General features: G+C 36.8%; 1 protein-coding gene and 1 pseudogene across 1 annotated transcript; one reads left to right on the forward strand and one right to left on the reverse strand.

Moving 5' to 3' along the window:
• The first annotated feature begins 208 nt into the window (after positions 1-208).
• On the forward strand, positions 209-1,537 carry LOC143548453 (uncharacterized). The gene has a single exon (XM_077039619.1). It carries the CDS (start codon positions 209-211, stop codon positions 1,535-1,537), a length of 1,329 nt encoding a protein of 442 aa, XP_076895734.1.
• Positions 1,538-8,523: 6,986 nt separating this feature from the next.
• LOC143548454 (G-type lectin S-receptor-like serine/threonine-protein kinase At1g34300 pseudogene) lies at positions 8,524-24,627 on the reverse strand (annotated as a pseudogene).

The following is a 24,627-nucleotide window of genomic DNA, read 5'->3' on the forward strand; positions in this document are numbered from 1 at the left end:
AGTGTCGCATCATTCCCATGTTGAAAGAATTTTCGTCCCGAAAATTTAATAAGATATGGGTTACTGTTACCTGATGCGCAATCACTTCATTTTCTTAATAACATAATGTTGTTAAATGAAAAGAATCACAATAGAGAGAAATTGGCACACGAACACGAATCATCCAAAGGCCTTCTCAACATCCAAGAATAAAATATGTGAACATATCATGTCGACTGTCACTAGCCAGAGACATGTTTTAGCTTTCGTTTATGGTCACAGTGGCATTGGCAAAACCTTCTTATGGAACACAATCATCTCAGGTCTGCGTTTAGATAGAAAATTTGTGCTTGCAATTGCCGCCACAGGCATAGCATCGCTGTTGTTACCTGCTGGCAGGACCGCTCATTCAAGATTTAAAATTCCTATTGACATTTGCGATGAATCTACATGTTCGATCTCCAAAAATACTCATCTCGTACAATTACTAACGGAGACTTCTCTTATAATATGGGATGAGGTGCCCATGAATGACCAGAGATGCTTCAAGTCATTAGACAGATCGTTAAAGGATATACTAAACAATGAACACCAACTTTTTGGCGGCAAATTTGTCCTCTTGGGGGGTGACTTTAGACAAACATTGCCAATAAAGTCCAAAGCCTCCAAGACAAATGTTCTTTCTTTATCACTTCAACGTTCATATCTTTGGAACAACTTTGTTACGTTTAAACTAACTGAAAACATGTGTTTACAACGCCAATCACTAACCCGTCAACAAAATGAAGACATTAGCTTGTTCTCATCATGGCTATTGGCAATAGGTGATGGCACCGCAGGCACCCCAGACACCGAACACCCACAAGACACAAAAATCATCAACATCCCAAAAAGATACCTAATTCCTTATGATGAAAATGAATTTGCCAATTATATTACTTTTATATATGACATCGACAGTTTGCAAAATCCATCCCCTTTAACGCTTTCAGGAAAAGCAATTGTCTGTACAACAAATGAAATAGTACATGAGATCAACACCATTGTTCATAACATGGGTCCAAGAACAGGGATGTCCTATCTAAGTACTAACTCTATCGTTCCCAATGCAGGCACTGACGCTGATTCAGATGCACTTTATCCATCTGAGTACCTTAACATGCTAAACTTTAGAGGTCTCCCGCCACACCGACTTGAACTTAAAATGAATTCTCATCTCATTCTACTAGGGAACCTTAATCCAAATGATGGACTATGCAATGGCACACGCCTTATTGTTACACAACGACTACCTAGAATAGTAGAAGCAAAGATAATGACCGGTAACCATATTGGTCATCGTGTATACATCCCAAGAATATCCTTGACAAATAAAGACAAAGAACTCCCATTTTCTTTCAAAAGGATACAGTTTCCAATAAAATTATGCTATGCAATGACCATTAACAAAAGTCAGGGTCAATCACTCGACAAAATTGGTGTCTATCTTCCCAAACCTGTTTTCATTCACGGTCAATTGTACGCAGCATTATCAAAAGCAACAACCCTGAATGCCTAAAATAGTCATTATACCACAGGAAAACTATAACCCGTGTACAACAAAGAATATAGTATACCCTGACTTCATTAACGAGATAAATACAATACGCCTCATAACATAGATATAGTAACCATATGTTTATATATACCAATAACAGCTAACTGCTTACTAACCTATGTGTATAGAATACTTCATGTGTTTTTCTTTAAAATTTACATTATAAAAAAACATATGGAGAGACACAAAATTCTAGACACAGTCACAGGCCTGCACCACCTCTTGAAATCAGAGTCATAAAGAAATGGATCCCACGTGCAAGACAGAAATACCTATGCTACCTATTTGTGGATGTTCACGTACGTGTAAGATGTATATTTACCAACAACTACATTTATAATATTGACTAACATTTGTTTTTAACATAACAAGGTGATGCCATTGAAGCTGTTGCAGATTCCAAAAATGAGTCATACTTTGATACGAAACTTCGTGTGGGCTCATGCTACCAGGTTATAGATGCCTTGACTAAACCAGCAAGAACCCACCAACTAGCCTTCTTACACAAAGCTTCACTTAGAATTGGAAAGAGCATTGTGTTTACACCCATCCACAACAACAACATACCTCTACATCACTTCGAGTTTGCATTGTACGATATGTTGGAAAGTAGAACAGAAGATCCTAAACAACTCACAAGTACTGACTACAAATTTACAACACTAATGCAAACAAGAAAAAATAACCATTTACTATTACTTCACATGCTTAAACAAACAAACTTTATTGGCCTTGTTGAAGCTAACACTCTGGTACAAGATAGAGGTGGAAGCACTATGAGAAAGATTACCTTACAAGATGACAAGTAAACAATTAGCTTTTACACATAATAAGAAAAAAGCATCTACTAACCCAATTACACAGAAGAAATGTAATCAACCTCACGTTCTGGAATGGTCAGTTATCACAAGTTGAGGGAGATATAACAATTGGCGAGCTGTTGGTAGTGACTGCAACATCTGTCGCCAAAGTTAAAGGTAATTAACACACAACTTATTACTATAAAAAATTTTAAAGTTAATACATTCTTTACATTTACAACACATTACTATGTGTTTTATTTGAATTTATACTTTTTGATTGAATTTATACATTTCTTTAAAGATATTATTTAAATGTCATATTCTATCCACCACACAGGTACGAACACGAAGACCCTACAGCTGAAAAGCATTGATGCTAAAACTGCAATCATAAACCTTCAGTCCCAGAACTTGAAGCATACAAGAACAAGTACGCATCAAACAAAAAGTTAATTTTACGCTGATTTTTACCAACAATAAAGTGTATATGATAGAGGAGACATAGCAACGGTTGCAAAGTTGAACAATATGTAAATATAATAATATGTCACTAAATTTAGAAGAAAACATTATTTTATTTAACCTAACCATACCTATTATTGTTTTTTTTATTATTTATAAACAAACGTTCGGATTGACTGATACTTATACATTGTTTCATAACTTATACATAATAGTTTCTCTTCCTTTATCTGCCTAAAAAATTACATGCACTAAACACAGGAACACATGCCAATAATAGGTACAACAACATACCTAGATACTCATCAACAAGACAATCAGAACCATTAACAACCATTGAGGATATGCTAAAAATGGAGAGTAAGGTACGTCACTACAACTACCACTTATATATACTACTTTACAACTAAAAAGTAATTGAAAACATGTTCTTTAACAGCAAGTTCATTTTACATGCGAGGCACTAATAACAAAATTAGACACAAGCCGACCATGGTACTCCGTAAAATGCTATATCTGCAAAAAGAGAACAAACCTGCAATTCCAGAAAGAACAACGCTTCAAATGCAAAGATCATTTTAAAAAACAAGGATCAAACATCATGTAAGAGGCACCAAACCACAAACAATACCACCATATCCTCGCTACGACACCTGACCAAACACCTTTTGCAGGTACTGCGTAAATGGAACAATTACAGACAAAACAGGTAGTGTCAAAGGTGTCTTTTTCAATGAGTTCATGACAACCATGTTGAACATGACATGCAAAGAAATGACAATCAAACACTTCTACACTAACCTACACAAGACACCGCCCAAACTGCTTTCCATTAGAGGAATATCATACCCGATGAACGTGACACTCAAGTATGATGGAACAGTCATTGTCAACAAAGCATCCGAGCCTACAATACTATCTCCAAACACCCCGAATCCTAAAACATCTAACAACAGGAACACCATCCAAACACCAGGTAAACTCAAGACCTCACTATTTTACTGTTATATCCTTCAAAAATTTTAGCCAAGAAACTTTAACTAAAAAAATATAGCAAACCACCGGCGAAGAAAACCAAGCACTTAATCAACTTTACATGGAACCAGGAAGACGAGCACTATCTTTTGGACAGCTAACAAGGCTTTTGAACCACTACTTAGTATTTTGTGCAAGCTCCTACCACCTATGTATATTTTGTAATTAGGTAGGTTAACTTTGGTAGTAACTGATGGAGAAAACAAATGCCACCTGTATAACCTTTGTTATTGTAAAATGTAACCTTAGTATGAACTACCCCTTTAATTTCATCTCATGCTTTTCGCAACAAATTATAAACAGACAACGCGCGGGTCATAATTCTCATTAAGATTAAGACGTTACACTTTGATGAAACAAACATTTTTAAGTTTGATCGAATCAGACCTTAACCATTAAGAGCTTCGTTCAGACCTAAACAAACAGTCCTTTAGTCTATAATGTTTCTCTAAAATAATAAAATTGGATACTAAGATTTTAAAGTTACATGTATGGGCACTAAAGTTTTTATTTTGCAATAATGTCGGATACTAACATTAACTCCCGTTAAATGTTAACATAATCATCTTTTTATGTTTAGCATATTTGTGTTTTGAAATATTATTATTATTCCTTAATGAACTGTCCCTTTATCCGACAAAAGATTTAAGAACGATGGCAAACAAGGTTCTGTCCGATTCGGTTAAGATGGTTTACAGCCTATCTATGATAGAGCGCATGTGTCATTTTTTTATTTGGAATCTTATGTTTAATGACAATAATGCCCTTAGTTTTTTTTACATGCCTAACATTTTTGTTAACATTTAATGAAAGTTAAAGTTAGTACATAACATTGTTACAATATTAGAACCTTAGTACGCGTACATGTGACTTTAAGCCATACTACCCAATCTTATTACTTTAGAGAAACATTAGAGACGAATTGTGTGATTGTGTCTAAAAAAGACACAATAGATAGCAAAACATAACACAATTCTAAGTAAAATATAATACAATGTTGAGTAATATAACACAATATCAAGAAAAATAAAAGACAAAATCAATGATAAAAATAATAAAAAATACAATAATAAATAAAAAGACACAATTATTTTTATTTCATCAACACTGTGTGTGGGTGTTTTTTTACAAGGGTGACGGCAAAAGCATTTTAGTTTTTTTAATATATATTTTGAGTTATTATATTTTTTATTATTTTTTGAGGGATTCTCTTTAGGCCACAAATCATTTTCTTCATTCTTCTCATTTTTATCTATGTTTATAAAATAACTTAACCATGAATCAATAAAAATCACGTACTTACAAAAATTCTTCACGTGGAAGAAACAACAAAATTAGCCACTCATGGTGATGAATTATTCTTCAATCTTGGTGTTGGAATGCATGTGTTGATGATTGTGGATTAATTGAATGGAAGGCAATAGTGGAAAGCCTTTGAAAATCGCTTCTAAGATCTCTCAAAATCGAATCCTGTTGTTTAGAATGGAATACCTTCAAAAACCCTAATTTTGGGGTATTTAACAAAAATCATGTCAGGTAGCTAGCGACTGTAAGCTACGTCCTGAAAATTTTGAAAAAAAAAAACTTAACTTATGAGGTTGTAAGTTACGGTCAGGCTGAAGCTTGTGATTTCAGCTTTCTTATAAATATTGTTTTCTTCGTAAATTCCTTATTTCAACTCTATTTTCCTCCCTATCTATGGCCACATCTTCGTATTTCGACCCTCTATCATATCATCTTCCATTATCTTCATTTCAAATCTATTTGTATTCTCTAAAACACGTCCAATCTTCATGTTTAACTTGCAAAACATTAACTTCTCATAGTTTTTTTTTTTCAAACGGTAATTTCTCATAGCTATTCAATTTCACACATATAAACACATTAAAATCCCATTAAGTTAACCATTTGTACATGTTAAACATCATTCCAAACCCATTTCATCATCTAGGGGCATACAATCATATTTACAAGTTCATTTTCTATAATTTGTAATTAAAATGATTTATTATATATATATATATATATGTATGTATTACTATACGCAACACTCTTGAAGATGTCTTTTTTCCTTTTTTAACGGTCAACAAATCATCCAAATGAATCACTGGCTAAATTCACTGTATGAGGATACACTCGTATTTCGATCTGAGAAAAAGTCTCACATATGCCTAAATCTTAATTATTAACTATTTAATATTTCAATTATTTTTTACGTACAATACATGGAATACAAACCCGTAACAAGCATAGCTGATTTTTTATTATTCTAACGTATATGTAGCTTTTTACATATTTTTGTTTGTAAACTCGAAGTGATGAGAGAGATGGTGACTGCGAAATCAAAATTAGGAGACTTTTGACCTTTGAGGAGATTGTCTAAAGAAAATTGACAGCTTCAAATTTGAGTGTTCTTTTTTTGTTTTTTTTAAATTGTATCTTTGAAGTCTAATTAAAAGGTCAAAAGGTTTAATTTAATTGCGTAAATGTTACCTTGATTATATACCATTGATTAATAAACCAAATCAACGGCCAAGATTGGTTGGTTTACATAGGGTTAAGGGTTTTCTCTTCAACGTTTAGTCTTAATCTCAATCTTCAAACATTTATGATGACTACGTATTGTCTGATTATGTGATTAAGTGGCGATGGTTATTTTTCAAAGGCCATTAATTCACATCCACATGTTTTTAGTTTACGCTTAACTAAAACCATTTTTTTTATAATTATTTTGTTATGCATCCGTTTAGATCTTTCTTTGTGTGGCATGTTCTTTGTTTACACTCCTTAGTCCGGTTGGAAGAAAAAAAGCCTCTATGAGTCTAAGTGACCCACTTAATTAGAGTGTCAACTCGAGCACTTTTATTCAAAATAACAATAGAAAGAATTCTCAACGTCAACAACAAGCCGACAACGAAAAACAAACCAAACCCTAAACTTTAAGCAAGACAGACTCATCAACATGATGAAAAGACACATGAAAGTCAAATAGAATGGAACTAGATGAACCACATCATTCCAAGTATTTAAGACCATCTCCAATGGGTAGTTTATGTTGATTCAAACCAACCTAAAAACCACCTAAACTATTGGAGTGGTGGGTTTAAACCAAAAACCAATATTTGAGGTTTGATTTTTCAAACCACCAAAAACAAAATCATATATATACCCATATTTATATAAATATTTTAATATTTATTTAAAATGATGTATTATTTTGTTTGTGAATTTTTTTCATGACGGCTAGTTTAATGGTTAATTTTTTTGATGGCTAGTTTTTTAACAATTTTATTATCTATTTTACAACACGTATTTTGAATAAAAAAAACATAACAAGAAGTCTTAGAAAAAAAACATAACAAGAAGTCATTGTAAATTATGTAATAATGTTTTTGTTTATCTATTTGTTACATTTTTGTTAATCTATTTTCTACTAAAATTTTATTATATTGCTATTTATTTAAATAAAATTTATAAAAATAAAAATAAAATATTTTATAGTATTGTGAAATTCTTATTTCAAGTAAACGTAAAAGTAAGTGATGATGTGGAAATATAAAGATGGTTTGATAATGTGTATTGTTGGAGTAAATAATGTGATTTTTAAGAAATCTGATATGGCAGTGATGTGACTGGTTTGAACTAGTTGGAGATGGTCTAATAAAAACGAAAACTACACAAAGTTTGTACAAATTTCATGATTATATTATTGGAAACTTTGGACTAATAATATTAATTAGTATATCAATTAATAACGAGACCAAGAGTATAAATGAATGTGATATCAATGATCTAAAATATGTGGTTAAGAACTTGAACTTTGGTGAAATGGGAATGGGTTTGTCTCACGTTGATAGAAGGAAAAACTAAGAAGTGGTTTATATTCTTGTATAACAAGACACACTTAGTGGCACTAGCAAGGTGCGAAGCACCCGACGCGCACAGGCTCGAACGATGGGCTCAATGTGGCGCTTTGATGGCGCACTTTGCACGCTCGCGTCACCACGAGCCGCTTAAGGGTTGGGAGACAGCCCGAAATCTGTTTTAAGGAACCTCTGTTAAACTTTAATTTTGCGAACGGTGGTTCTACATATATTTCCTCTCATTGTTGTCATTTACTCTATTTTCTTTTTTAAGCGACCAACATCTAATCAGCTGGTTATTTGGGTCTCTTCAATACGTATTTGGGTCTCTTCAATACAACCAGCAACCAGCAACAAAACTTCACTCAACATTTAAGCTTATCAGTAAGACATATCCAAATTCCAATAGCATCTAGAGCCCAACTCATCATACAAAAACATAAAAAAAAAAGTATAGGAACCCCAAATTAGATAAACAATTATGTATGATGTTTTAGTTACATGTTTTCGACATAGATCCTTTTCAGTTTGGGATTTTGAGAGTACAAAAGTACAGTTAAAAGGAAACAAAAACAAATAAGAAATTGATGATACAAGAACTGGAATACATGCTCCAGAAATGACATTACTAGAAAGAAAAAAGATAAACCAATCATCAGAATGAATATTGATCTATTTTATTTTACTTTTTAACGATGAGAGTACGTATTTAACCATATAAAGCAAGGATGTAGTATACGAAGCATTTTATTTCAAAACAAAAATTTTTGTTTAGTTCATGTGGTTATTTGGATGCCACTGTAATCTCACATCTCCCCATAAGTGGCGTCTCAGATCTTGTTACAACCACTGACGAAGACCAATTTGAACCAGTGACATTCCACGCCATTCGAGCCAAAGAGCCGCTAGGCGGCTCATCAGCCCCTGAAAACATATGTGTAAAAGGATTTACAGGCTTAGGTACCTCTAGCATGCCTTCCAACATTTTAACAATGATGCTCATCATCGGCCTAGTCTCAGACCTATACTGAACACAACAAAAAGCCACCTTTAGCATCCTCTCCACAACTTCATGATCTTTTTCTTCAATCTCACAAACTATCATTAAATCTTTCAGCTGATCCTTTTCATACTTGCCCCAAGCCCATACTGGGAACCACTGTTGGCTATCACAAAGAGCGGTGTCCATGTTCCTCCTCCTCCCGATTATCTCAAAAAGTAGCATACCGAAACTATAGACATCGCATTTGTGTGTGACTGGAAGAGGCATCCAGATCTCAGGAGCAGCATAGCCCGGGGTACCCCGTCCCTCTACTAGAAAAGACTAATGTTTCCTACGAAAATTTCCAACGCATTTCTTACGAATGCTATTTGCAACACGCTTCCAACGAAATTCCTACGAAAAAAGAAAACCGTAAATTTGCAACAAAATTGTGACAATATAGTGACAAAACGCAATTGTGTTGTAAATGCATAGCAAATATTCCAACACATTTCCAACAAAAATATAGTTGCACGCTTTTATTTTACATTTTCATGAGAAATGGGTAACAAATAAACACAAAATAAATAAATAATAGCTTTCGCTGGAAATGCGTAGGAATTATTTCAACACCATTAATCTTATTAATGTTTGTTTTTGATATAATAATTGTTTTATTTATAATTAAGTTACTTTTATTATTCCTAATAATGGTAATCGCATATGGTTTTTTTAATCTCGGATTCAACTAATTTATTATTTATTAACTGATTTATATACAATTTTAGTTATTTTTATATATTTAAAAAAAAAATTAAATGAGTCTAAAATCGGCTCGAGCTCATATATACCTTATTCATGTTTAAATTTTTAAAACAAATTTTGATTTTTTGTCATATCTGGAAAAAAAATCTTGATTATTTTGGTTTTTGTATTTTTAAAATTTTGTAATTTATTATCGTCATAAATGCGTAGGGAATATAATAATAATAATAATAATAATAATAATAATAATAATTAACCTATAATAATTGTTTTAATTTTAAGTTTCCAACTCATTTTCATTAAAAATTAAATGAGTCTAAAAAATCAAAATAATAATAATATTTTTATTGAAAATGAGTTGGAAACTTAAAATTAAAACAATTATTATATGTTAATTATTATTATTATTATTTGAAAGACGACATAAATGTATGTTGAAGGTTTAGAATATAATTTTAGTTGTTTATGATCTTGTTAAAGGTGAATAATTTTTTTTTTAATTTGTTAAACCCAAAACCTGGCCCGAATTCACCCGGCCCATTCAACTCGAAACCCCGAAAAACCTAAACTTATATGGGTCGGTTCTTGGGTCAATTTGCTTTAAGTTCAAACTCAAACAACCCAAAAGTCAAGCAATAACCCGAAGAACACCCTTAACAAGATTACTATAATACCAAATAGAAATTCGTTGAACAATATCGTTATAACGTCCCTCCTTGATTCTTTTCAATTGTAAGAGAGCGTCATCTATCATTCTCCAAGTAATCCACCAAGTGACAGATAATAGATCCGCTAAATCTTTTTTTAGAAGGCACTGGATAAACTGAACTGAGCCAAGCTCTAATAGAGGAAGGAGCTTGATCCACCGACAACGCAATTCCTAGCCAAGCAACAATTTTACTCGAGATCCCAAGGATAAAAGGGCAACTAACAAATATGTGATTGCTATACTCATGTTAAAGATTGCAAACTGAACAAAGAACACATGGACATCATAATTTCTGTCGATAATGTCGGAAAGGGTAGGAAGGCAATTTAGTAAAACCCTCCAGGCACAAATGTTTATCATTCTTGGAATATTATTGTACCAATTAGTTGAACGAGTGGCCACCGATAAAACATGCTCATAATTCGACTTCCTTGTTTCCTTAACCGAGAATCCCACCACGTACCCCATTACATTCCCAACGTCAACAATCGTTACCATCTTCGAGATATAACTATACAATTATATAATTATTATTCTTATGTATGTATGTATAACCTGTGTGTGTATTATTTATAGGAGTTGGAACTAATACATAAGAGATTCTCCGTGTGAACTTAAGCAAAGGAAGAAGAAGCTTGGCTCATTAGTTGTTTTTTGAAGATCGGGTTCGACTCATTTATTATTTATTAATTAATTTATATGCATGTTTAATTCTTTTTTATATATGTTAAGAAAAACTTAAATGATTGTGAAATATGATATTAATACATAAATTCAAAATAAATAAACTAAAAAAATGCATAAGGCTTAGTAAAGCTCGACAAGCCTAAAAGAGCCTCCTATACAAGGCTTGGGATTGAGTTCAGTAACTAAACGAGCGTTATTTGATGCTCGAGCTCAAAAAGCATCACTCGTTTTGAGTTTTTCATCAATCTGAGCTCAAGTAGCTTGCGAGCGGCTCAACTCGTTTCGAGTTTTTTTATTGATCTAAGCTCGGGTAACTCGCGAGCAGCTTCGTTTTGAGCTTTTTATTGATCCAATTTCAACTAGTTCACAAGCGGCTCGCCTTTTTTTGATTTTGAGTTTTTTTATTGATCTTAGCTCAAGTAGCTCACGAGCGACTCGACTTGAGGTCATAAAAGCAAACCTCGGCTCATTTAAAGATTTTTATTTGTTTTTCTTATACATATATATTTTATATTTATATGAATATAACGGTTAGTTTATAAGAACTGCCATAATGGGTTTCCCCCCAACTTTTAACACGAAAAGAATTTGATTTCCCTCCAACCTAAACCCAATTAATCATATCAGATTTCATCCCAAAACAATTAACCTCCCACTTTCTCTCAACCCCTGGCCTCTCTCACCATGTCGATCTCATGAACGAATGCTTAAAAGGTAATTCGTCAACCATTTTTTTTCACTAAATCTAGGTGACTAAGGCTTTTAGTTTTGATGTATATCTAATTAACATCTATGGTCTTGATTTTGGGGTTAGTTGAGATGATTTGCTTTATCTTTTATGTTTTGTTCCATCATGCATACCAAGTGTTTGTCTAAGTGAGTTTCCGTGTATCTATGTAGAACTTATTTATTTTTCTTATAATAGATGATTCATGAATATTTTGCAAACATAGATAATATATAAAGTGGTTAAATTTGACTTGTTGATTTCTAAGCATGATTTGGTGTGAGTTTGATATGGTAGTTAGGGTACTTGTTATGTACATTGTTGTTGTTGCCATACTTAAATGCAGGTTTGCTGCAATAGGAGAGCAATCTAAAATCACATCAGACATATCTTGTGATCGCAGAATATAGTGATGGTATGATCATTTTCTTTTTGCTACATTGATATTTTTTCAACATCTTTTAGTTGGTAACTAAATTAAGAATGACAATTTTGTTTGATAGAGGTGACGATAATGTGATTGCCAGCATGAAGCTAAAATCGGTTAATCAATGGGTTAATCAGCAGCGGTGTTGCCGGCCGCCCGACTAACTGAAGCATCTTGTTGATGACACCGAGCATCCTTAAGAATCAAATGATAAACATGTGCCAAAGCGGTGCTCTCGATAGTTCGTACGGGTTTGACCCTTTTGTTTATTAAACATCTTGATTAGTTGATTATATCTTGTTTCGTATGTATTAGCAGGATGATTTTTTTTGATATTTATGAACAATTATGCAGGTTTATTGGTGGGTCCAATTGCTGCTCTGATTCTTATTATAGGAATTTGGAAACGTGTATCGATTTTAGCTGTCTTTCCTACACATGTTGCATGGACCGTCTACACCCCTCTCAAGTATGTTCTTATTTCCATAATCTTTTGTAAAATTATGTTGTTTTTTTGGTATATTATATAATTTTTTTCGTTATTAAATGGATGAACATGTTCATAGATATACAACGGTCATAGCTATATGATCCATACAACAGAGAGAGAACATCACTTTGCCCTTAGATTCAGACGATTTGCATCAAATTACTCAAATTGGTGTTCATGAGTTTGTATATGGTAGCTTTGTTCAGATTTTGACTCAAACTACATTGACCCGTTCCATACGTCATCACTACTTTACACCCAATGCAATGTGCGGTTAGTACTGTGTAAGGCCCCGTTACTGGTAGCCCTACTTTCGTGTTGGATTTACTCATAAATGCAGTTCTAAATATCAGAGTTAATTAAAAACATTCGCGGAATATAAAAGCTTTCATAAAACATTTCATAACAAAACACATCTTGTCTTAAAACATCTTGTCTTTCAAAATAAACAAAACGTTAAACTTAAACGTCTTGAGTCTTTCGATGCCAGCCTCTTATTCAGTGCCACGTGTCCCCTCAAGCGAGCTGCCTCATCCTACTCACCTGCGTGCATACTAAAAGTCAGCTACGCTGAGTGAGTTCTAGTTAATCATACATTATACAATACACACAAACTTATATTCTTTCATTCATACTTTCATACTTTTATACTTTCATACTTTCTTTTGTATTAACTTGCTTTCATATCTTACGTTATAAAGAGCATTACGCCCTACATTCCTCGAGTATTATTAGGGCTCGGTACCCTCCTGCCTCGAGTATTATTAGGGCTCGGTACCCTCTTTTCTCGAGTATTATTAGGGCTCGGTACCCTCTTTCCTCGAATATTAGTAGGGTTCGGTTCCCTAGTTCTCGAATATTAGTAGGGTTCGATTCCCTCTTCGTTACCGTACAACCATACATCATACCTCGAGTATTATTAGGGCCCGGTACCCTCTTCGTAATCATACAACCATACAACCATCATTTCCTTCTTTTATTAACTTTATCACATTCATACACATAAGCATACATATCATACTTACCTTATACATAGCGTTACAACCTGACAGTACGTGCAATATCCGAAGATCGTTCACGTACCATCAAGCAATCATTCATGCATTTCACATTATTCACGTAAGGCATACACTTATCTTTTAGGATAAGCGTATTAACAAACATATTGAGTATGCACACAGCCCCGAAAACATAACACATAAATGGGGCTAGAAACTCACCTGAATCCTGTTACGCTCTCCGTTAATTGTTATTCCCTTCTTGAGCTGTGCACGGCTAACTGTATAATATTTACATGTATCAATTAACTACTACTACTCATGTTGTATTTATATCTTTATATAACCCACAACGAACGGGGGTCCGGGGGCAGCACCCCTGGCAGCGGGGTCTAGGGGCGGCAGCCCTAGCAGGGTCCAAGGGGCAGAGCCCCTGGCTGGGGTCGAGCTGCCAGGTCAGTTTGGAAAAATTTTATTTTCATTAACTGTCTTAACAAATTTTTCATTAGGTTTCTAATTTATTTTCTCATTTGCTAACTCCAGCGAACTTATCATTAAGCGAACTTAACAATAAGCGAACTTAACATTAAGCGAACTTAAGCATAGGCGAAATTAGTGTTCGGCGAAGTTAACCCTAGGCGAACATATGCCAGGCGAAGTTACCAGCTAGGCGAACTTGTCACCAGGCGAAGTTATCAGTTAGGCGAACTTGGCCTTAGGCGAAGTTACCAGTTAGGCGAACTTGTCACTAGGCGAAGTTATCAGTTAGGCGAACTTGGCCTTAGGCGAAGTTACCAGTTAGGCGAACTTGTCACCAGGCGAAGTTATCAGTTAGGCGAACTTGGCCTTAGGCGAAGTTACCAGTTAGGCGAACTTGCTTGCAAGCGAACTTGCATGAAGGCGAAGTTATGGCTTGCAGGCGAAGTTGCCCAGCTGCCGTCTCTGTTCAATCTTACTCACCAAAATCACCCTTATTTCATCGAGAATTTCTTGGATATTACGTTAACTAACTCCGCGATCATTCCCATGGCCTTGTTTGGGTAAAACTTAGCCCGGAATGACGTAAAGTTTGGACCTTTATGGTAAAAACGTTCAATACTAATGTTAAGGGTTCATTAATCGAGCCGTTTCCATTTTCGGGTTCATTACACTCGTATTTATCATCAAGTTTACAACTTTATGTTTCGTTTATACCCGATCTACTCTCGTTCTAAGTTTCAAGACTAAACGTTTATAAAAACGAAATCTTTAGGATCAAAACATACCTTTTATACGTTCGGTGTGGTCGCGGTTTGCTTGGTTATCTCGTATATTGAAGATCTAATAATGGTCGGCTTGATTTTTGGACTCGAATCCGCCCTCTCTCTCTCTCTCTCTCTCTCTCTCGGGGCCGTATGAGGTGTAGTGTATGTGTGTGTTTTTGAGTGTGTAGAGATTTATGAAAGATGGAAATGATAGTTAGGGTTTTAGGATGGTTTAATTTGATATTTATATCCCTTAAAGCCCATGGACCTAAGGCCCATTACCCTTAATCCATCTTAATTAATCTAAGTCCATGATCCGTTCTTTACTCGGTATTACTTACTCAATAACGCGAAATCACTAAACGTAACTTTCTTTATTTATCATTATAATATTCAGGATGTTACAAGTCTTCCCTCCTTAAAGTGGTTTCGTCCCCGAAACCTAACTATTAAATAAACAGACCAGGGTAAAACTTGCGCATCTCATCCTCGGCTTCCCAAGTAGCATCCGATCCTTTGCGATGTTTCCATATCACTTTTACTAAAGGTATAACTATGTGACGAAGCTGCTTCTCCTTGCGGTCAACAATCTCTATTGGTTGCTCGATGTAGTTCAATTGTTCATCAATCTCAATGTCCATCAATGGCACGTGAGACGTGTCATCAGCTAGACACTTTCTCAGATGAGAAACATGGAAGGTTGAATGAATTCCTTCTAACTCATCGGGTAAATCCAGCTTATAAGCTACTTCCCTCACACGATCTAAAATTTTAAACGGTCCAATGTACCTCGGACTCAACTTCCCCCTCTTTCTAAAACGGATAATTCCTTTCCAAGGCGAGACTTTAAGCATCACATTGTCGCCAATGTTAAACTCAATTGGTCGCCGCCGCTTATCTGCATAAGACTTTTGTCTGTCTTGAGTGGCTTTCATTCTTGCTTTGATCTGATCGAACTTTGAAGACGTTTCTTGAACTACTTCTAGGCTTCCCATTTCTTTCTGACCAATCTCACCCCAACACACCGGGGTTCTACATCGTCTACCGTAAAGCATCTCAAACGGTGGCATACCAATACTTGAATGGTAACTGTTGTTATAGGAGAACTCTGCCAGGTGCAGATGATCATCCCAACTTCCACCAAAATCTAAAACACAAGCACAAAACATATCCTCAAGGGTTTGGATCGTCCTTTCAGACTGCCCATCGGTTTGAGGATGATACGCCGTACTGATGTTCAACCTCGTCCCCATAGCTTCATGGAATTTCTTCCAGAACCTCGAAGTAAACCGTGTATCTCTATCAGACACGATCGATAACGGTACTCCATGCTTGGTTACAATTTCTTTAATGAACAAGTTTGCTAACGTTTCTGACGAGATGGCATCTCATATGGGCAGATAGTGAGCACTCTTGGTCAAACGGTCCACAATCACCCATATAGTATCATGATGCTTAGCTGTACGAGGTAGCTTAGTTATGAAATCCATGGTGATGTGTTCCTATTGCCACTCAGGTATCTCTAGTGGCTGCATTTTTCCATAAGGCTTCTGATGTTCGGCTTTGACTTGTAAGCAAGTTAAGCACTTACTGACATAATCTACTACCTCATTCTTCATTCCCGACCACCAATAGTCTCTTTTTAAATCTTGATACATCTTAGTAGCTCCTGGATGGATTGAGTACCTTGACTTATGAGCTTCATCCAAGATTCGACTTCTAAGATCACCATGGCGTGGGATCCACATACGGTCGAACCTAGTCTTAACTCCATGAGTGTTTTCCATCAACTCATCTTGCTGGCCATAAATCCTTTCTTTCTTTACTAACTCTTCATCTACTAACACCTCTGACTGCACCTTGATGATTTCTTCAAAAAGACTTGGGTTTATGATCAACTTGTATGACTTCACTGTTGCAAGGACTTCCTCATTCTTACGACTTAACGCGTCAGCGACTACATTAGCTTTACCGGGATAGTACTTAATGTCGCAGTCATAATCCTTAATCAACTCCAACCATCTTCTCTGCCTCATGTTTAATTCTTTCTGCTCGAAGAAGTACTTTAAACTCTTATGATCTGTATAGATAGTACACTTAGTACCGTACAGATAATGCCTCCATATCTTAAGAGCATGCACTACAGCTGCTAACTTTAAATCATGCGTCGGATAAGTACTCTCGTGGACTTTCAACTGTCTAGACGCGTAAGCTATCACCTTTCCTCGTTGCATCAACACGCAACCTAGCCCTTGATGCGAGGCATCAGCACAAACAACTAAATCCTCGTCACCATCGGGTAGAGCAAGGATTGGAGCTTGCGTGAGTCTCTTCTTTAATTCCTCAAAGGATTCTTCTTGGAACTTTCCCCAACTGAATACTATCGACTTTCGGGTCATACCGGTCAGCGGTGCGGCTATCTTGGAGAAACCTTTGATGAATCTCCTATAGTAGCCAGCTAACCCTAGGAAGCTTCGTATATCAGTCGGATTCTGCGGAGTCTTCCAATTCGTTATCGCTTCAATCTTAGCTGGGTCCACGGTAATCCCTTCCGGATTGATCACGTGACCTAGAAATTGCACTTCTCGCAACCAGAACGCGCACTTCGAAAACTTAGCGTGCAATTTCTCTTTCTTCAGAGTCTCCAATACCTCTCTTAGATGCTCAGCATGGTCAGACTCACTCTTTGAATAAATCAATATATCATCAATGACGACGATAACCGACTTATCCAACATCGGCCGACACACCCTATTCATCATGTCCATAAATGCTGCAGGAGCATTTGTTAGACCGAATGACATTACGAGGAACTCGTAGTGTCCATACCGCGTTCGGAACGCTGTCTTAGGGATGTCTACCTTCTTCACCTTCAGCTGATGATAGCCTGATCTGAGATCTATTCGTGAGAACCAACTTGAACCTTGTAGTTGGTCAAACAGATCATCAATCCTTGGCAAAGGATATCTATTCTTTACCGTAAGCTTATTCAACTCACGATAGTCTATGCACATTCTCATACTTCCATCCTTCTTCTTCACGAACAACACTGGTGCGCCCCACGGAGAAACACTTGGTCTTATGAAACCTTTGTCGAGGAGTTCTTGCAGTTGGGACATCAATTCTTTCATCTCAGACGGTGCTAGACAGTAAGGCGCTTTCGCGACGGGCTGGGCTCCTGGTATTAAATCTATCTGAAATTCTATCCCTCGCTCTGGTGGCAACCCCGGAAGATCCTCAGGGAATACTTCTGGGTAGTCACACACGATGGGAACATCTTTCATTTCTTTCGTCTCGGTTGTTGCATTGACAACATACGCCAGGTAGGCACCGCACCCTCGCCTTAACAAACCCTCGGCTTTTATCATCGAAATGACATTAAGCCCATAACTTTCCTTATCACCATAAACCGTCACCGCACTACCATTCAAGAACTTTAACCTTATTATCCTACTCTTACATACTATCTGAGCCTCAAACTCAGACAACCAATCCATCCCAAAAACCACATCGAACCCTCCTAAGGTCATAACATACAAGGTAACAGGGAACTCATGTCCCTCTAATTCTATCTTACAGTCCTTAACCATTTTCATTATTTTAACCGAAGTGTCACTAGCGGTTTCTACTATAAGAGTTTCAGACACTCGGCAACATTTCATTTTAGCTAGTTTACTAAATGGTGTGGCTACGAAACTTTTGTTTGCGCCCGAATCAAATAATACAGAAGCGGAAACACCGTTCACTAGAAACGTACCTGTGACGACATCCGGAATCTGCTTGGCTTGTTCTTGGGTCAGCATGTAGGCTCTAGTTCTTGGCCTAGCTTGATCGGCATCCTTCTTTTCACTACCTCCAGCTTCACCCTCGGTGCATTCTCTAGCAAAGTGACATGTCTTACCACACTTGTAGCATGCAGGTTTAGAACTACACTCATGAGCATAATGACCTGCCTTCCCACACTTGTAGCAAACATTCGACCCAACTCTACACTCCCCAGCATGCATCTTTTCACACTTATGACATGTATCTGATCCCTTTCCCCACCTACACTCACCACTGTGTGCCTTGCCACAAGTCTTGCACGACCTGTTCTCCCAAACTCTCGGCTGCTTGTTCTTAGGGTTCCACATCTGGGTACCGGGTCGTTTAGCAGGAGCGACCCATTTCTTCTCTTTCTTCTCGTCTACCACCACCACATCATCTGCAGCCAGGTCTGCATAGACCATCTCTGCGAGTTCGACGGCAGAATCGAAAGTAGCAGGTTTACTTGTCCTGACTAACATGCGGACTCTCTGTGGTAATCCCCTCACATAACACTTGGTTCTCTTAGCCTCAGTGTTGACCATATCGGGCACCAACCTAGACATTCGGTTGAACTCAGTGGTGTACTCACGATGTGTCATCGTCCCAGCTTTCAAGTTCAGGAACTTCATCTCCGCCCTTTCAACTTCTGCATCAGCACAGAACCTCTTCATCACTAACTCCTTCAGATCCTCCCACTTCATCTCTTTGATTTCTTCACGGGTCTTCCTCTGCTCCACACTCTCCCACCAATACATAGCCTCATCCTCGAATGATTGAGTAGCATAACCTACCGCTTGGTCGGGACGGCACTCGCTAATGCGGATAATTTTATCCATGGCGGTTATCCACTGAAGAGTAGCGATTGCGTCTCCTAAACCAGTCAGCTTAGGCGGGTTACAACCTTTGAAGGACTTATAGTTGCAATCGCCTTGGCCCCTCTTCCAATCATCAATTTTCACAGACCTTACCTCACTTGAATCACCCTTTTCTCTCTCATCATCTTTCCTACCATCACCACCTGCCCCTTCAGCAGTTCTTCCACGGCTTCCAGCAGATCCTCCAGGAGTTATATTCTTCACAGCAGTGGCTACAGCTTGAACAATAGCTGCTAATTGCGGGATCCAGTTGAACCCCTTCGTTGTTGATCGGACCTCCTCCAGCTGCACTCCCCTCATCTCCGGTGTTGGAAGCTGTCTCAACCGAAGGTTGCTGGACACGACGAGGCCTTCCGCGTCGTCCAGTGCGACCTCCAGCTCCAGCCATCGTATTCTAAAAGGGAAAACACAAACATCATCACTCAAGGAACTATTTAGTACAAGGATAGTAAGGCTAACAGGTAATAACAGTGGCCAGCTGTGATTAGCTGATCACGTTACTTTCCGTGTCCTACACACTTCCTTTTATGAGTCCATTTGTGCTGATTCTACTTAAACAGTTAGTCAATCGAAACAATCAATTAATCCTATCCTTATCAATCATATATCCTTTCTTTATCTGTTATCACACATCATTTATTCATACATCTTACCTTTGCTGAGCTTGCTTGAGCGACAGATGACATTCTTGAACTGGCATCTTCTTTCTTTTCTTACTTAAATCCCATTCTCTGTTCGAGTCTAAGCATGTAGGATGCTTAAATCTCTCGAACTTTGCTCTAATACCAACTTGTAAGGCCCCGTTACCGGTAGCCCTACTTTTGTGTTGGATTTACTCATAAACGCAGTTCTAAATATCAGAGTTAATTAAAAACATTCGCGGAATATAAAAGCTTTCATAAAACTGTTGGGTTTTAACAAGATTATCAAAGTGATAAAATCCCTATTTTACCAAAAACGCAGCGGATATAAAAGTTTTAAATCTTGTTAATATGATATGTATAAAACCAATTTTAAACATGCAAAACCCAAACCCGGATCCAAATACGAATTACACACTATCAAATACATACATGTCACTATAAGTCCATGCATGTTGTCTTAAAACAACATCTTGTCTTTCAAAATAAACAAAACGTTAAACTTAAACGTCTTGAGTCTTCCGATGCCAGCCTCTTATTCAGTGCCACGTGTCCCCTCAAGCGAGCTGCCTCATCCTACTCACCTGCGTGCATACTAAAAGTCAGCTACGCTGAGTGAGTTCTAGTTAATCATACATTATACAATACACACAAACTTATATTCTTTCATTCATACTTTTATACTTTCATACTTTCTTTTGTATTAACTTGCTTTCATATCTTACGTTATAAAGAGCATTACGCCCTACATTCCTCGAGTATTATTAGGGCTCGGTACCCTCCTTCCTCGAGTATTATTAGGGCTCGGTACCCTCATTCCTCGAGTATTATTAGGGCTCGGTACCCTCTTTTCTCGAGTATTATTAGGGCTCGGTACCCTCTTTCCTCGAATATTAGTAGGGTTCGGTTCCCTAGTTCTCGAATATTAGTAGGGTTCGATTCCCTCTTCGTTACCATACAACCATACATCATACCTCGAGTATTATTAGGGCCCGGTACCCTCTTCGTAACCATACAACCATACAACCATCCTTTCCTTCTTTTATTAACTTTATCACATTCATACACATAAGCATACATATCATACTTACCTTATACATAGCGTTACAACCTGACAGTACGTGCAATATCCGAAGATCGTTCACGTACCATCAAGCAATCATTCATGCATTTCACATTATTCACGTAAGGCATACACTTATCTTTTAGGATAAGCGTATTAACAAACATATTGAGTATGCACACAGCCCCGAAAACATAACACATAAATGGGGCTAGAAACTCACCTGAATCCTGTTACGCTCTCCGTTAATTGTTATTCCCTTCTTGAGCTGTGCACGGCTAACTGTATAATATTTACATGTATCAATTAACTACTACTACTCATGTTGTATTTCTATTTTTATATAACCCACAACGAACGGGGGTCCGGGGGCAGCGCCCCTGGCAGCGGAGTCTAGGGGCGGCAGCCCTAGCAGGGTCCAAGGGACAGAGCCCCTGACTGGGGTCGAGCTGCCAGGTCAGCTTGGAAAAATTTTATTTTCATTAACTATCTTAACAAATTTTTCATTAGGTTTCTAATTTATTTTCTCATTTGCTAACTCCAGCGAACTTATCATTAAGCAAACTTAACAATAAGCGAACTTAAGCATAGGCGAAATTAGTGTTTGGCGAAGTTAACCCTAGGCGAACATATGCCAGGCGAAGTTACCAGCTAGGCGAACTTGTCACCAGGCGAAGTTATCAGTTAGGCGAACTTGGCCTTAGGCGAAGTTATCAGTTAGGCGAACTTGTCACCAGGCGAAGTTATCAGTTAGGCGAACTTGGCCTTAGGCGAAGTTACCAGTTAGGCGAACTTGTCACTAGGCGAAGTTATCAGTTAGGCGAACTTGGCCTTAGGCGAAGTTACCAGTTAGGCGAACTTGTCACCAGGCGAAGTTATCAGTTAGGCGAACTTGGCCTTAGGCGAAGTTACCAGTTAGGCGAACTTGCTTGCAAGCGAACTTGCATGAAGGCGAAGTTATGGCTTGCAGGCGAAGTTGCCCAGCTGCCGTCTCTGTTCAATCTTACTCACCAAAATCACCCTTATTTCATCGAGAATTTCTTGGATATTACGTTAACTAACTCCGCGATCATTCCCATGGCCTTGTTTGGGTAAAACTTAGCCCGGAATGACGTAAAGTTTGGACCTTTATGGTAAAAACGTTCAATACTAATGTTAAGGGTTCATTAATCGAGCCGTTTCCATTTTCGGGTTCATTACACTCGTATTTATCATCAAGTTTACAACTTTATGTTTCGTTTATACCCGATCTACTCTCGTTCTAAGTTTCAAGACTAAACGTTTATAAAAACGAAATCTTTAGGATCAAAACATACCTTTTATACGTTCGGTGTGGTCGCGGTTTGCTTGGTTATCTCGTATATTGAAGATCTAATAATGGTCGGCTTGATTTTTGGACTCGAATCCGCCCTCTCTCTCTCTCTCTCTCGGGGCCGTATGAGGTGTAGTGTATGTGTGTGTTTTTGAGTGTGTAGAGATTTATGAAAGATGGAAATGATAGTTAGGGTTTTAGGATGGTTTAATTTGATATTTATATCCCTTAAAGCCCATGGACCTAAGGCCCATTACCCTTAATCCATCTTAATTAATCTAAGTCCATGATCCGTTCTTTACTCGGTATTACTTACTTAATAACGCGAAATCACTAAACGTAACTTTCTTTATTTATCATTATAATATTCAGGATGTTACATACTGACTAATTTACTTTAACTAAAGTATATTTGTTATCAAATTATATATACAGTTATAATATTTATTGAAATTGTTTGTGCGTATATAATGATATTACCACGTCATCCGGTCCAACCGATCCGACCTGTTGACCAATCAACCATTAAAACAAGCGGTTTGATGTCCGATTTGGTTCAGAAAACATTGGCTATGATTATTAATCATATATATTTTGTTTTATGAATTATTATGTTAATAAATTTTTAGGTACAAGTTGTTCAATCCCAAATGGAAGAACATTTGAAAAAAGAACGGACGACATGAGAAGACTTGGAACAATGAATGAAACAAATGGAAAACTAGCGTATGGAAAATGAGGAAAGGATTCAAAAATTAAGATTAGTGCTATATTGTGAACATTTTATATTAAGTTATTGTATTTGTGGTTGATTTGTAAAAACATGTATATATATATATATATATATATGTTTTTTTGCATTTTTAGCATAATAGATCTTGATTTGTATTTTCTTTTTTTCATTTTGGAATTATTTTTGAAATATGCAAGAAAAAATTAAAACTAAAACTAGATGCATTGGAAATGCGTAGGAAAATAAACATAGAAAATAATTTGGTGCGTTGGAAATGTGTAGGTAAATCTAAAAAAATAAAAAAAGAAAATAGTTAAATTGCGTTAGAAATTCGTTAATATGTGTAGGAAATGCGTAAGAAAATGAAAATACATGTTTTAATTAGTTGTGTTAGAAATCGTTGGAAACTTCCAACGACATTTTTTGTAGGTAATGTGTTGGAAAATGTGTTGGAAATGCGTAGAAAAATATTTCCTACGAGCCTTTTTCCCACAAACCTGTTTTTGTTGGAAATGTGTTGGAAACAATGATTTCCTACACATTTCCAACGGAAAATGATGTAAGAAATCGACCAGTTTTCTAGTAAAGTCATGGTTATATGGGTGTTATCCATGTTACAAAGTTTGGCTAAACCAATATCAGCTACTTTTGCACAAAAATTTGAATCCAACAGTATGTTTCCTGGTTTAATATCATAGTGAACTATTCTTTGATCACACTCTTCATGCAAATACGTGATGCCTCTTGCCGTTCCCACCGCAATCTCGTGAAGCTTCTCAAACCCCATCATATCCCCTTTATTCCCTTTAAACAAATGATTATCCAATGAGCCGTTAACCATGAACTCGTATACAAGAGCTATTAAACTTGACTCAAAGCAAAACCCATAAAGCCTGACAAGATTAAAGTGATGGGTTCTTCCCATAGTGCTCACTTCTGCCATGAATTGCTCCTCAATTTGCTGATGATTAGAGGTCCCATTTAGTACTTTGACCGCAACGGGCTTGTTGTTGTTGATGGTCCCCTTGTAAACTATCCCGAACCCGCCTGAACCCAATTTGATGTTGAAGTTATCTGTGGCTTTTTTTTAGTTGTGAAGAGGTGAACCGGATGGGCTTTTCACTTTCCATGTCATGAGGAACCGGGCCATGCCGATGGTGATGAATCGAGAGTCTGGGTTCTTTGATGCCTCCACGGCAGCTTCTATAGCTCTAACAATCATCCACCAAACTGCAAATCAAGAAAAACCATTAATATGTAGAGTGCACTTGCAATTGAGTATTGTTGATTCCAGATTTATTTTATTTGATACAACTTACTGAATGTAAAAGCCACAAAACCGATGACAATGGCAACAATGACGCCCGTAGAAAGAAAAGAAGGAGAAGGAGGAAAGTCAGAAGAAGATCGAGGAGTAGGAGATGACAT

The sequence above is a fragment of the Bidens hawaiensis genome, unplaced genomic scaffold (assembly GCF_021521415.1).
Source record: "Bidens hawaiensis isolate Kalapana, Puna unplaced genomic scaffold, B.hawaiensis_p1.1 tig00015127_1, whole genome shotgun sequence".
NCBI lineage: Eukaryota > Viridiplantae > Streptophyta > Magnoliopsida > Asterales > Asteraceae > Bidens > Bidens hawaiensis.

Excerpts from the sequence above, each read along its gene's own strand:
- LOC143548453 (XM_077039619.1), top strand. The coding sequence starts at position 209 with ATGTCGACTGTCACTAGCCAGAGACATGTTTTAGCTTTCGTTTATGGT.